This window comes from Suricata suricatta, chromosome 17 (assembly GCF_006229205.1).
Source record: "Suricata suricatta isolate VVHF042 chromosome 17, meerkat_22Aug2017_6uvM2_HiC, whole genome shotgun sequence".
Taxonomy (NCBI): Eukaryota; Metazoa; Chordata; class Mammalia; order Carnivora; family Herpestidae; genus Suricata; species Suricata suricatta.
In genome coordinates this window covers 9993522-10006305 of record NC_043716.1, presented here as the reverse complement: position 1 = coordinate 10006305, position 12784 = coordinate 9993522, and the positions used below count along the sequence as shown (strand labels likewise).

The 12784-nt window shown below is 60.1% G+C and overlaps 2 protein-coding genes across 5 annotated transcripts in view; one reads left to right on the top strand and one right to left on the bottom strand.

The window, feature by feature from the left end:
• Positions 1 to 5839, top strand: part of EPN2 (epsin 2) — an 80353-nt gene extending 74514 nt beyond the window's left edge. For all 4 annotated transcript variants that reach the window (XM_029929056.1, XM_029929054.1, XM_029929055.1 and 1 more), the window contains 2 exons: positions 1117 to 1332; positions 3126 to 5839. In XM_029929056.1, the coding sequence (XP_029784916.1) occupies positions 1117 to 1332; positions 3126 to 3424 (515 nt within the window). In that variant the 3' untranslated portion in view covers positions 3425 to 5839. The remainder of the gene's footprint in view (positions 1 to 1116; positions 1333 to 3125) is intronic.
• A 4664-nt stretch (positions 5840 to 10503) lies between these two features.
• The window catches only part of B9D1 (B9 domain containing 1), a 12829-nt gene continuing 10548 nt past the window's right edge, over positions 10504 to 12784 (bottom strand). The window contains exons 5-6 of the mRNA XM_029928880.1: positions 11065 to 11132; positions 10504 to 10819 (exon numbers count right to left, since the gene is read on the bottom strand). Coding sequence (XP_029784740.1) covers positions 10677 to 10819; positions 11065 to 11132 — 211 coding nt within the window. The 3' untranslated portion in view covers positions 10504 to 10676. The remainder of the gene's footprint in view (positions 10820 to 11064; positions 11133 to 12784) is intronic.

The following is a 12784-nucleotide window of genomic DNA, read 5'->3' as shown; positions in this document are numbered from 1 at the left end:
AAAAAAAAAAAACCCACAAAATTCCATGCGTGTCCTCCGCTGGCCAAAGCACAACCTAACTGTCCTGGCCCTCACACGTGCCTCAGTGGGAAGGCTGTGTGTGGCTTCGTTACGTGGACTTGCAAAATATGTACCCCCAGTTCTTGGGCTGTTTGCACTGCAGAAAATCTGGGCAAGTGTGTGGAAGGAAATGGAGGTCGTCTGCGACCCCCACCGACCCCAGCCGCTGTGCTGCCTTTCCAGTCTGTTTCCCGAGCTCTGCCGGTGCCGTCTTTTCGGTTCAGCTCATGCTGTCCGACGGCGTCGAGCCCTGCCCCTCGCCTCCGTTACAGAAGAGCAGCAGCCTGAGAGAACGTTCTCGGGGCTTCAGCGGGAGCCCGAAGCTGTGCGGTCGCTCCGTGCTGGCTTACGTGATCTGTGACTTTGGGGAGGACATTTTAGGTTGATTCCGGGTTTCGCTACAGTAAATAATGCTGCCGTGAACAGCCTGGTGCATAGTCCCTGTTCACACTTTGCATTATTTCCTAAGACTGGATTCCTAGAAATGGGATTACCAAGCGGAGAGTATGACCATTTTTAAGAACCTTTATCCCCCTGCCATGCTGCATCTGGGCCAAGCGTCCTGCGTCCCCGCCGGCCTGTCTCAGCAACCCCTCTGTTGGCTGACGTTTTAAAAATAATTTGCTTTCTTCTCCATCAAGAAATTCATGTTCATTGTAGAAAATGGACAGTGAAACACACACCAAACACTAAGCTGCCCGTGCCTAACCAGCAACCCCAAAGAACACCCCAGTATTTTGGGGGGTCCTGCCACATTGTCTCGTCACCTGCTTCTCCTCACGCAGTGTTGTTATACAGCTCTTTCCTCATCATCGGGTCTCCCGTCCCCACGCTCTGGGGGTGGTTACGTGAATTGAGGGTCCCGTGAGCTGTCCCTGTGGCTGACTGTCCCCAGTCGGGGCTTTGGGGAACAGCCACGTGCTGAACATCCCATCTTCTGCGCGGCCACGCAGGGGCCCCCCGGAATGCCTGTGTCTCGCTTGGGACTCTCCTGGGGTGGGCTTCTGGGACCCACCTTCCACTCTCACCGTTCCCACATGAGTCCCTGTCTTGCAGCTGAGGCAGTGGCCTCTCCACCGTCCCAAAACAACGGAACTACCAGCCCTGACCCCTTTGAGTCTCAGCCCCTGACCGCTGCCTCGAGCAAGCCCAGCAGCTCCCGGAAAACTCCCGAGTCCTTCCTGGGCCCCAACGCAGCCCTGGTGAACCTGGACTCGCTGGTGACCAGGCCAGCCCCACCGGCCCAGTCCCTCAACCCGTTCCTGGCACCAGGTATGCAGCTCCCCTCGGCGCCCTCTGCTCGCCTGCCCTCCCTGAGAAGCGCCATGGGGCAGGCCTCCGGCCCCTTCCTGCTGTGGCACCCACGCCAGCGCCATGCTCAGACGCACTGCCAGGGCCCAGGGGGCGGGGCTGTGGAAGCTGGTGTGTGGTGGTGGGGTGGGGGTGGGAAACGGCCCCTCCTCTCAGGTGAACGGATACCACTGGGCAGAAGCTGTCCCTCACTTGGTGCCCTTGGCCGGGAGACCGTCCAGCAAGCACTGCTTCTTGGTCCGCCGGGGAAGGGGCGGGGTGGGGGCGCGGAAGAGCCGGGGTTTGCTGCACAACACTCCCTCTTCTGGGGGCCATTTTCCAGGGACCCAAGGACCCTCAGTTCACCTTTCCAGGGCTCGAACCCTGCCTTCCCATCCCCGTGTCTGTCCTCCCTGCTGGCAGGCTCCATCTAAAGGCCTGCCCTCCACCCTTGATGTAACGCTTCAGTGCCCAGGGCTTCTGTGCCCATGTGCTCCCCCCTCGGCTGCGCCAAGCCCTTCTGCTCTCCGGGCCCGGAGTGCCCTCTCTCCCGTGAGAGATCACAGTCCTCGGCTCCCAGCCCAGATAACCCTCTCCCTCTAGGGAGCCCTCCCCCACCCCCAGATTTCCCAGCCAGGCCTTGGGCTCCCCAGGAGCTGGGATGTGTCACATTCAGGGCATTCAGTCTGAAGTCCATCTCAAGACCAATCTAATGACACCTTGGCTTCATAGGACCCTGCAGAAGAGGGACCCCAGGACTTAGAAGAGTTGAGGGTGGGGACCCTGGGGAAGATGTGGGGTGTGTGAAAGGTCTGGTCCTGCCCAACCCTGTGATGGGCAAGGACATAGTTGCTCCTTGCTCCCTCCGCAGAGCTGGACCAGACCTCAGCATCTAAGCCAGGCTGGTCTTCTTCCCCGGTGGCCCGCCATCCCTTCCCTACCTCATCAAGGGCCCCACCATCCCTCTAGGTGCCCCCCCGTCTCCTACCCGCACACTGGGGCTCCAACATCCCTCCTCAGGGTGGCTGCAGGGTCACGAGAGGGGCTGGTGCAGGGATGCTGGCTGTGTCTCCCCAGGGTGGGGTGGAGAGCAGGCAGGGCAGTGGCTCCTGGTGGTGACGTGTGGGGGTGCCCCTCGGCAGGCAGCCTTTGTGCTCGGGATGGGCTGCTTTGGGGACCCAGTGCTGGCAGCTCTCGTGTTTTTGGCAGAGTATTAACAGACAGTTTTGCTAAAAGCTGGGGAAAGGTTTTATGATGTGTGATGAATCTGGAAAGGCTGGAGAAGACATAGCTGCATCCACTGACTCCAGGCCTTCTCAGAGACTTTATGATGCCAGCCCTCGGGTCCCAGGTCCAGCATGGAGACTGCCACTCTCTGGCAGCGGTCCCCAGCTCCCTCGCTGCTCTCCTCTTTCCCGGACACCTGTGATCACAGTGTGGCACATAGAACATGGGGGCAGTGCCAGCTGTGCATTGTGAGGAGGTCCTGGGGGGCCGGCTCCGAGTAGGAGCTGGAGCCTGCAAGGCGGGCACGTTCCTGGCCCTGCCCTATTCGGGCTTTAGGGCTCTGGACGAGTCACTTGGCTTCTCATAGCCTTAGTCTCCTTGCACAGACTCCAGACACTCGGCCAGCAGATGCATGTGCGTGTGTGCAGAATAGTGGGCACCGTGCAGCACCCGGTCCCGAGGGCACGTGCTCCCAGTGCCACCATCTCCCGCCCGGACGTGGGCTGGTGTCCTGACGTGGGCCACCATGCCTCCTGCTCTCTCCTTAGGTGCAGCCGCAGCCTCGGCCCCGGTGAGCCCCTTCCAGGTGCACCAGCCCCAGCCGCTGACGCTGAACCAGCTGCGGGGGAGCCCGGTCCTGGGGGCCAGTGCAGCCTTTGGGCCGAGCCCAGGCGTGGAGCCCATGGCCATGGCCTCCATGACCTCCGCGGCTGCACACCCAGCTCTGGGGGCCAGTGGCTCCTCCCTGACGCCGCTGGGCCCCGCCGCGATGAGCATGGTAGGCAGCATGGGCATCGCCCCGTCGGCAGCTCAGGCCACCGGCACAACCAACCCTTTCCTTCTCTAGTGCCCGGGCCCGGGGCCGCTACAGAGCGCGTGCCCAGAGCACCTGTGCCTGAGGACGCCGAGCAGGGACTCCATAGCGGAGGGGGTGGGTGTTCAGGCTGTCTGCTTCCGGCTTCCTGATCAAAGGGTTGTCCCTACGGCCCTGCCCCCCCAGACTCCAGGGGTGGCCGGCCTTCTGAGGCTGCCGGCTGGCCCATCCCCGGCCTGTAGCCCGACCTGCCCCCCCGTCGCCTCCCCACATCCCCCCGGGCCTGAGGTCCTGGCTCCTGTGGAGATTGGCCCGCTCTCTGGGGCCTCGGACCAGGGGGTAGAGTTGTCAGTGTCGCCCTCGCCCCTCAGCCTGAGGGCCTCTGGGACACCCCCTGGCCCGGCCTCGGGATGGCCGCCGTGTCTTTGCCCCTGACCTCCAGCCCTAGTGGGACCCAGGGAGTCCCAGGTGTGGATAGAATGAAGCACCGGCCCCACAAGACCCTCACCTTTTGGGGACGTGGTTGTGCATATTTTGTTTCTCTTTGACTCGTGTGTGAGTTCAAAGTCAACATGACCACCGTGGAACAACTCGAATTAAATCGACTAGAGCAAGCTTTAAACTAATCTGAGCATAACCCCGCCACGTGGCTCTGTGCTTGTATACGTTTGCACATATTTTGTTTAGTACAGTTTCATATTTGAGTTTGCAGAATTATCTAATAGTCTTTTTTTGGCTAATATTTTTATAACGTGGTTCTTATTTAACTGTCTAGTTTTGATAGAATTTACCAGGTCTGGCTGAATTAAGATACTGGCACGTGTCATGTTAGTGGTTTAAATCCTCTTATTTATGATTTTAACTCTAAGAAAATTTAAATAGGAAGAGACAAAAAAAATGCCTTATGGAAAAACTAAAGCAGATTCTTTATAGGGAAAAATATGGGAATTTGATTACACATAAAAGATGATGTTTATTTAAAAAAACAAAACCTACAACAGCAACAAAAAAAAAATCCCAGCCTCCAGTTGCCTTTTCCTTTCTTTCACTCCCTTTTTCGGGGACTTCCCAAACAAACTGACTTGCAGCCTTTTGGGCTAGATCCTGAGAGGCTATTTTTCTTACCAGTACACCACCGTCAAGAAAGTTAAAGGAAAAAAAAATCCAGTGTATGAATGTGACTCGCCGGTTTTTATCAGCTAATTCCCTTTTGTAACTGAAGGCGTGCACAGATCGACAAGGACTTCCGGCCTCCGTTCTCAGTGGAAGGCTGAAGCGGAAGAGGCATCTTGAACCTTGTGTGTCTGTGATCTCTCCTCTGTCTTAATCCGCACTCAGGGTGAAGATGGGGGTGGCATGGAGGTGGCGGGTGTCTGGGTGCCCAGGGCTCCTGGGGACGGCCTGTGGGCCCAGCGGGGTGAGGGACCGGGGCTGGCCCTGCCCCACCCTCCTGCCACTTCCAGACACACACACTGCAGATCATCTCTTATTTTGGAGAGGAGGGAAAAAAGGTCATTCTCACACAATAGATTTTAACAAATGTGCACTAATCTTACCGCCCCTCCCGACCTCTTGCTTTCCCCACCACACCCACCACTGTAAGAAAAGTATGAATTCGTGAAATAAAGACCAGAAAGGATATGCTTCTCCCCCCGGGGAAGGGACCCCAGCCACCCCCACCCCCACCCCTGCCAGTCCTGCGTTTGGTCGGCCCACCTGCCTTGCTTTCCACTGTGGACGGCTCAACCCTGACCCCAAGGGCAGCGGACCCCCCGCCTCCCTCCGCCCCCTCGCTGGTTCCGGGAGGAGCTGTGATCCTGAGCACTGCACAGGAGAGCTGTGAGATGCCAGGAGGCGAGCGGGCAGCGTCAGCCTGCCTGCCCAGCCACTCCCGTGTCCTGTTTCTACAAGCCCACCCGTGCTGCCCCCAGAGGCTGTCCTGCCTTAGGAGCCACTGCCAGAGCTCCTCTTGGGCCACTCCTCCGCCACAGCCGGGAGACCTGGGGCTGGACCACGGGCTGGGCCGAGTGTGGCCTCTCCCGACCCGGGGGATGGTGGAGCCAGGGTGGGGCTCAGCAGGTCCCTTCCCCAGGGAGGTGCTTCCACTCCTGTGGTGTGATCCCGGTCCGTCACAGGCTGCTAGACCAAACCTGACTGGGCCGGTTATCCTTTTGTCACAGTCAAGACCCCTCCTGACATGACTTTGAGGCCCCTTCCCGCCTCCTGGCCCAGGCGCCCCATCCCCGTTGCCTGCTGCACTGATCATGAAGCCACCGGCTGCTGCCTCGTGTGGATACACACGCCATCACGCCCCCTCCCGATGGGCACCGTGGTAGGGGTGTCACCCAGCCGTTTTCTCAGTCCCAGGGGCCGGTGGCTGGTTTTGAACTTGTGTTGACTATTGATACTTATTTACTGTACAAATATAATTTATCATTTGTATCATGATGCGGTTTCTGGCTGTGTCCTTCCCTCATCCCCATCTTTCTAGCAGTCTCGCCACACAGGGGAGGGGCGGGCAGGGGCAGGCAGGACGGTGGCAACAGAGGCCCGCGGTGGGCGTGCGGACCTCCTCCTGTGAGGCCCCCTCGCCCCTCACTGTGCCCCGGGGCAGCCCCGCACAGGCCCCTCGCTGCCGAAGACCTGGCCTCCTGGTGTCTGCTCCGGGACCCGGAGCACGGCTCAGGAGCAGCTGGGAGGGCCACTCTGTCCGGATGCTCTGGGTCACGCTGCGCCCACTGTCCAAGGCTTGACAAACCTCAGCTTGCTTCTTACAGAGCCTGGGGCCTGGCTGCCTGGGCGGCGCTCCAAGCAGTGACCGGGGACCTCGGCCGCTCCATCTCGAGACTCCACCGCCTTCGACACACATGGCCCTGAGGTTTGCGGGGAAGGGGATGAGCGAGCGGAGGGAGAGGCGTGAGCTTTCATAGGGGCCAAGCAGGGCTCCAGCTCGGAGCAGGGGAGTGGGTTTGCAGGCTTCCTTTGAGCCCTGGGGGACAAGAGTGAGTTAGGTTAACACGGCTCATCTCCGTCACAGCAGGCCTCGTGGGCATCAAATACAGATTTCACTCTTCTACTCAGAGTGCACCCCTACCCCCGAGGGAGGCAGTTTAGAGCCACAGGGTCACAGGAGAGCGCACACGGCGGTCGTCTGGCACACAGCGATCACCAGCCCGCACACAAGACTCCTGTTTCCTTGCCCTCGTTCCCTCCTCTCCCCTCAACTTCCCGGGAGCTCTTGGTGAGGCCCTTTGGGATAACAGTAGGAGCGTCACCCCTTAAATCTGATACTTACCAGGAGGCTGTTCCTTGTCCCCGTGAGAAGTTTTACTGGGACTTCAGTGTTCAAAGCATTTTTGTTTCTTCTCTCTTCTCACCTGACTTCTAGAAACCGACTCCTTTTCTGACCTCTTGATGGCCCCAAAGTTTTGGATTCTCTCTGTCTGTCACTGGGCTTTCCTGGGCTCATTGTGTGACGGTGCCGGTTTTCCAGGGGCAGTGGCAGCAGCCTCCGGTCACCCACCCCTGCCGGCCCCCAGCGAGGGCGCAGCAGGCACAGCCCAGCTCCCAAGTTAGCAAGAGTGTCTTCCTCTAGTTTTGTGCTCACAGCGTAGGGCTCTCCTGCTGTCCAGATTTTCGTCTCTATTCTTCCTGCCCCCCAACCCCGCCCACCGTGAGGCCAATACCCTGTACACGTGGTTGCAGTGGAAACCCACTCCTGACCCCGGAGTCTGTGTCAGAATAGAGTAGCTCTGCTCCAACAAACCCCAAACTCTGGCGGAACTCAGTAAAATTGCTCACAGAAAGGAGCATCCCAATGGAGATGTTCTTGGCAGCTCAGTGACCAGGCTCCTCCCTTACCACGTTCTGTCTTCAAAATGTGGCCTCCAGGATGCCACAGAAAAGTAAGAGTGGCAGGGTCGCTCAAGGGAGGCTTAAAAAATGTTTATGTTGTTTGTTTATTTTTGAGAGACAGCGCGAGCAGGGGAGGGTCAGAGGGGGAGACACAGAATCTGAAGCAGCTCCAGGCTCTGAGCTAGCTGTCAGCACAGAGCCCGACGCGGGGCTCGAACCCACGAACTGTGAGATCATGACCTGAGCCAAAGCCGATGCTCAACCGACTGAGCCACCCAGGCGTCCCTTAAGAGAGGTTTTCAACCGGTCAGGCCTGGGGGCGGTGACCATCTTTCGAACCCAGCATCTGTGGCAGAACACCACACAGGGACCCACTTGTATGCCAAGGGGCCCTGGGAAGGTGCAGTCTTGGGAGCCTGGGAGAAAGACGAGATGGTCCCGTGAGCACACCGCTTTCTCGCAGTGGAGGACAGAGGGAACCGCAAGGGGTGACCTTGGGGCCACCCCCTTTGTTTTTCGTGTGGATGCTCACGGAGCTGCTTTCCAAGGAGAGGGTCGCATTCTACACCTTGACAAGGAGATTGGGCATGCATTGGTCAAAACTCAGCTTGTGGATGAAAATTAAGATTTATGCATTTCATTTCCAGTAAATGTCCCCTCAAAAGAGACAAATGGCACCTGAAAGCAAATAGCAGGCCGTAGTTAAGGACGGGCAGCCCGCATGTGTGGAAGGAGGCGTAGGGACGTCTGGTTTATTTTGCAGTAAAACTCGGATTTATGGATGGGGGGAGGACGCAAGGGTGGGAAGATGGCGACGGGGAGTTGAGGCTGGCTGGCCATTCCAACTTTTTCTGTGTTTAAACATGTTAATAAGAAAATGTTGATAAATTTTAAAACTGCAAAATGGGGCGCCTGGGTGGCTCGGTTAAGCATCCGACTTCGGTTCAGGTCATGATCTCACAATATGTGGGTTCGAGCCCCGCATCGCACTCTGTGCTGACAGCTCAGAGCCTGGAGCCTGCGTCGGATTCTGTGTGTGTGTGTGTCTCTCTCTCTCTGCCCCTCTCTGGCTCATGTTCTCTCTCTCTCTCTCTCGAATATAAACATTAAAAAACTTCACTGCAGAATGGAACAGCACGAGAAGAGGGTGGAGCACGTCATCGGTGCTGGCACCCGGGCCTGACAGGTTGGTGGTATCTGGGTGGCACTGGGAACAGGATGCCGGGCGGGGCCAGGCGAAGAGGTGGCCTGGGGGTTCAGCCCCTCGGAGCTCGAGGACAGGGAGGAAGAGAGAGAAGAGGCACGGGGAAGGCCCTGGGTCTTGCGGGTGCAGATGTTTGCAATGTGAGAGCCGCGTGGAGGCGGGAGCAGCCCAGGGCATTGGGGTCTCGCAAGACCTCAGGGGGCACCATGGACGTGTCTGGAGCAAATGGGGTACTAGGGGCTGGGGCTGGTGGTGGAATAGAGGGAGCTCTTGGATTTTTTTTTTTTTAAGATATTATTTTTTTAAAGAAAACTCTACACCCAACATGGGGCTCGAACTCACCAACCCCGAGATGAAATGTCCCACGCTCCCGACTGGGCCACCCAGGCACCATCTCGGATCATTTCCTCTTCCTTGTGAGCCCTTCAGCTGAGGGCAAGGGCTTGTGGAGGTTGGAAGAGGGAAAAAGATGTGGAGGGGTTTTCTCTGAGATGCCCGGAGAGCTGGGTCCACCTGTAGCCATGAGGCGCCACAGACCAAGCCTGGCAGGCCTGGGGCTGCCCTCTGTGACCGTGCCCAGCCCGCAGTGTGGTGCAGGCCCACGACTAGCTTTCACAGGGTCCAGGATGGCCAGGTGAGGACACGGGAGGGGACACGGGCACAGAAGTTGAGGACATAGGATGAATGTGCCTGTAATGATGACCATGAACTCTAAACTGGGGGTGGGGGGAGAGGGGAAGGGCTGATGGCTGGCACAAAGCGGGTGGCAGGCGTCTTGTTGGAGGACCTGGATGCAATGGGCTGTTGGGGGAGGGGGCATAGGGAAGGAGCCACAAGGCGGGAAGGGAGTGGGCTGGGAGAGGCAGCTGTTGAAGGGCAAGGCCAAGGTCATTGAAAGGGAGGAGGCTGAGGAAGAGGCCAAGCTGTGGGAAGGCTCATCTGTGTGGACTCAGTCGGCTGAGGGTCCGACTCTTGATTTCGACTCAGGTTGTGATCTCACCATCGAGAGAGCTCTGCGCTGCCTGGATGGAGTCTGCTTGGGATTCTCTCTGTCCCTCCCCTGCTTGTGCATGCAGGCGTTCTCTCAAAATAAATAAACTGGAAAAAAAAAAAGCTGGAGGGAAAGGCCAAGGGCAAGGCAGTCAGCCCTGGGGCTGGGGGTGAGGACGAAGCTCACCTCTGGGCCGGTGACACATGGGGCAGGCAGCAAAAGGACCTGCTTAAGAGGGCTGTGCGTGTAAAAGGCCAGGACTTGCTGGGAAAAGAAGAGTGTGGCAAGGGACAGTGTGGATTTCAGCACAGGCCAGAGGTGGCGGGAACTGTGCATTCAGAAGAGGCTCAGAATCCTAGGAATTTTGCTGACAAGGCACCGTGCCAGAGCCACAGGGAGTTGGAACATGCGCGTGGGCAGCACAGAGTTCTGGTGCGGAGGGAACCGAGTGGGGTAAAGGGCCGAACAGGGTCCGCCCAGTAGTGTCAGGGGCCAGGTTCCTGCTGCAGGGCAGTGTGTAGGGCCGAGGCTGGTGGCCTTCAGTCTGGGAGGTGGGGGGTTACCACGAGCTGGGCGCGGGCACTCTGGTTCCCCTTAAATCCGGCCGGCGGTGCCAGGCGGCAAGGGACCCCAGGCAGAGGGCGGGCTGGGCGACCACCATGGCCAGGCCACGGGGACCAGGGCGTTGAGAGGGCTCAGCTCCCGAAGCGCAGGGTGCCGGGCTGCATGGCGCACCCCCCCACCCCCACCCCGTCCTGTGGGGGCCCGGAGAGCTGGGATTCTAGCACCTTCCCGCATCCGGGAGGACAGCCTCCCTGTCGCCTGGGGTCTCCTTGCCAAGGGAGGCCGGCGCTCAGGAGGCACAGCCGGCACCGGGGCACCGAACACGCGCCGCCTCGCCACTCTGAAGGCCTTCGTGGTGGGGACACACCTGCGTTAGGGATACGTGTGTGGCGCGAAGGCAAGGCCACACAGCCACGGGCGGCAGAACCGGGCCTGAGCCGCAGCTCACAGCCTAGCTGGCTGTCCCTAAAGGGGAGAGGGGGCAGCTCCAGGCCTGGGTTCTGCGAAAAATCGATGCTTTATTATATAAAATCTCCCCCCTCCCCCCGGCCCTTTCCCAGTCCCGTGAGGCTTCATGTCAACAGATGTGTCCAGGACCAACTCTCTGGAAGGACAGTCTGCCTTGTCCGAGGACCACCTGGCCCGACGCGGCGGGCGGGGGCGGGGTGCTGTCACAGGGGGAGTCCCTGCGGCGGGCTGGGCCCTGAGACACCCTGCGTGTCAGAAGGCCCACTGTCATAGCCCAGCTTCCTCATGTCCTTGGTCACCACGTTGAAGAGAAGAGTGACAAAGCCCTGAGAGCGGACGCGGGTCACTGGGGAGAGAAGGGCAGCATCAGCCAGGCTGCTTGGGGAATCTCTCGGCCTCAGCGTTTACTCCTATAAAATGGGAAGGACGGCCTGGCCGCGCCCCTCACCGGGGAGGTCCTCTGGGGAAATGCCTGGGCGCTGCCCCCGCAGGTCCCTGGCCTCCACCCTGTTGCGTGGGGCTCTCCCCAGTCCCTCCCAGGCTCCCACTTGCCTGTGGGGTGGGGGTGAGGTTGAGAGGATCAAGCTTTACCTTCCCGGCCTTCACCTTGGGCCACTACCTTGGGGTCTGTGTACTCGGGCCTCCGTCCCATGAACCAGCTGGAAGACAGGAGGACCCTGGGTGAGCAGATCCCCGGCCGGGCCACCCTCAGACCCGAGAGAGACATGGGCTCACCCGCTGCTTCAGAAACCAGCAGCTCTCCTCCGACCCCTGCCCTAGGGCCGGGCCCTGGCCAGAACCTTCCCACAGCACCTCCCTCTGCCCGGGAAAGTGAGGCAGGGTGCCACGTGTGGCTTCCACCAGGCGTGTGGGGCTCTGTGCCCCACCCCTCCTCAGCTGGATGCCGGGCTTTCCCTTGAGGGACATGCGGGGCTGGGGGCACAGTGGGAACCCTAGTGGCAATCCCAGAAAGAGGACAGCAGCACGCTGTGACCCCCTCCATCCTGCCAGGGAAGGAAGGGCCCACCTCGGGGTAGGCAGAGGGGCCAGACCGGGATCCAGGACACGTGCCGCCATCTCTGAACCCCTGAGCCTCGTGCCTCTCACCTGTACCTGACGGCACCCAGCTCCCAGGGCTCTAGGGGAACGCACTGTCAACTGCCACGAGAAACATTAACCCTCGGATGTGTGCTTCTCACCCCAACCTGCACCTGCCCCAAGGGTGGGCTTGCTCTGGGTGACCGAAACGATCCCCTAACTCCAGTCACTGATGTGAGGGGTACACAGAGTGCCGGGGACCCTGCCGTGCCCACTGGGGCCCTGCTCTATAAACCCCCACCTGTCAGAGGCTGAGAGCTGTGTGGTGACTTGCCCAAGGCCACCGGCAGGCACGTGAGGCTGGGCCTCCCCTCGGTCCAGCCCAGCTCCAGGCCCTTCGGCTAGAGCCTCACCTCCAACACACCCACTCGGGCTGGAAACTGTCTCGGGGACATTCCCAGCCGGATGGGCCAGGAGACGTGGGGGTGTCCCATCCAGGAGCACCTCCAGCCTGTGTTCCAGAGCCCTGCTGGTGGCAAGGGACACCAATGATGAACCTGTGGGCGGTGGGCCCCCATGGGGAAGGAGGCCCTCAGTCTGTCGGTCCAGGCTCCGCCCTGCCTCCCTCTACAGTGCTCTGTGCCCTGCCCCAGTGAAGCCACCCTCCCGTGGCTGCCGGGCACCCTCCCCACCACAGCCCCTCCAGCTCCAGCACGAGTCACTCCTTGGCCCAGGCCACCCGGACTCCACCAGCCCTGGCCCTTGGCCCACCAGGTCTGCCCAGGGGCCAAAGCCGTGCCTGCCCCCTGCTGTCTGCAGCCCCAGTAGAGACTCAGGAAGGGGCTCGCTGGCGCCCAGCCTCAAGAGAGAGCAGGGAGCGGGTCTGGGAAGCCAGGCTTCCAGCCAGGGCTGGATGGGCGTATCACCACCTCTCTGTGCCTCAGTTTCTCCATTGGAGGAGTGGGGCTGTCCAGCTCGCGGGCACGGAAGCAGCCACCACGGGCATGGCACACCCCAGCACTCATACCCGGAGCTGCCCGAGCCACTGCATTGCTTCCTCTCCTGAGGCCCAGGAGGGCCGGCGGTTCAGGGTAGGGGCCCGAGGGACGCTGGGTGGAGGGTCCAGGCAAGGGCCCGAGGCAGGAGGGATGCAGCGGGCTGGAGGAACCACGTCAGCGGGCACGTGCGGGCAGGGCGGAGGGCCGGAGGGCAGCAGGGCAGGAGAAGGCAGCACCTTGCAGCACCCCAGCTCAAGTTAACCTTAAATGGGGAG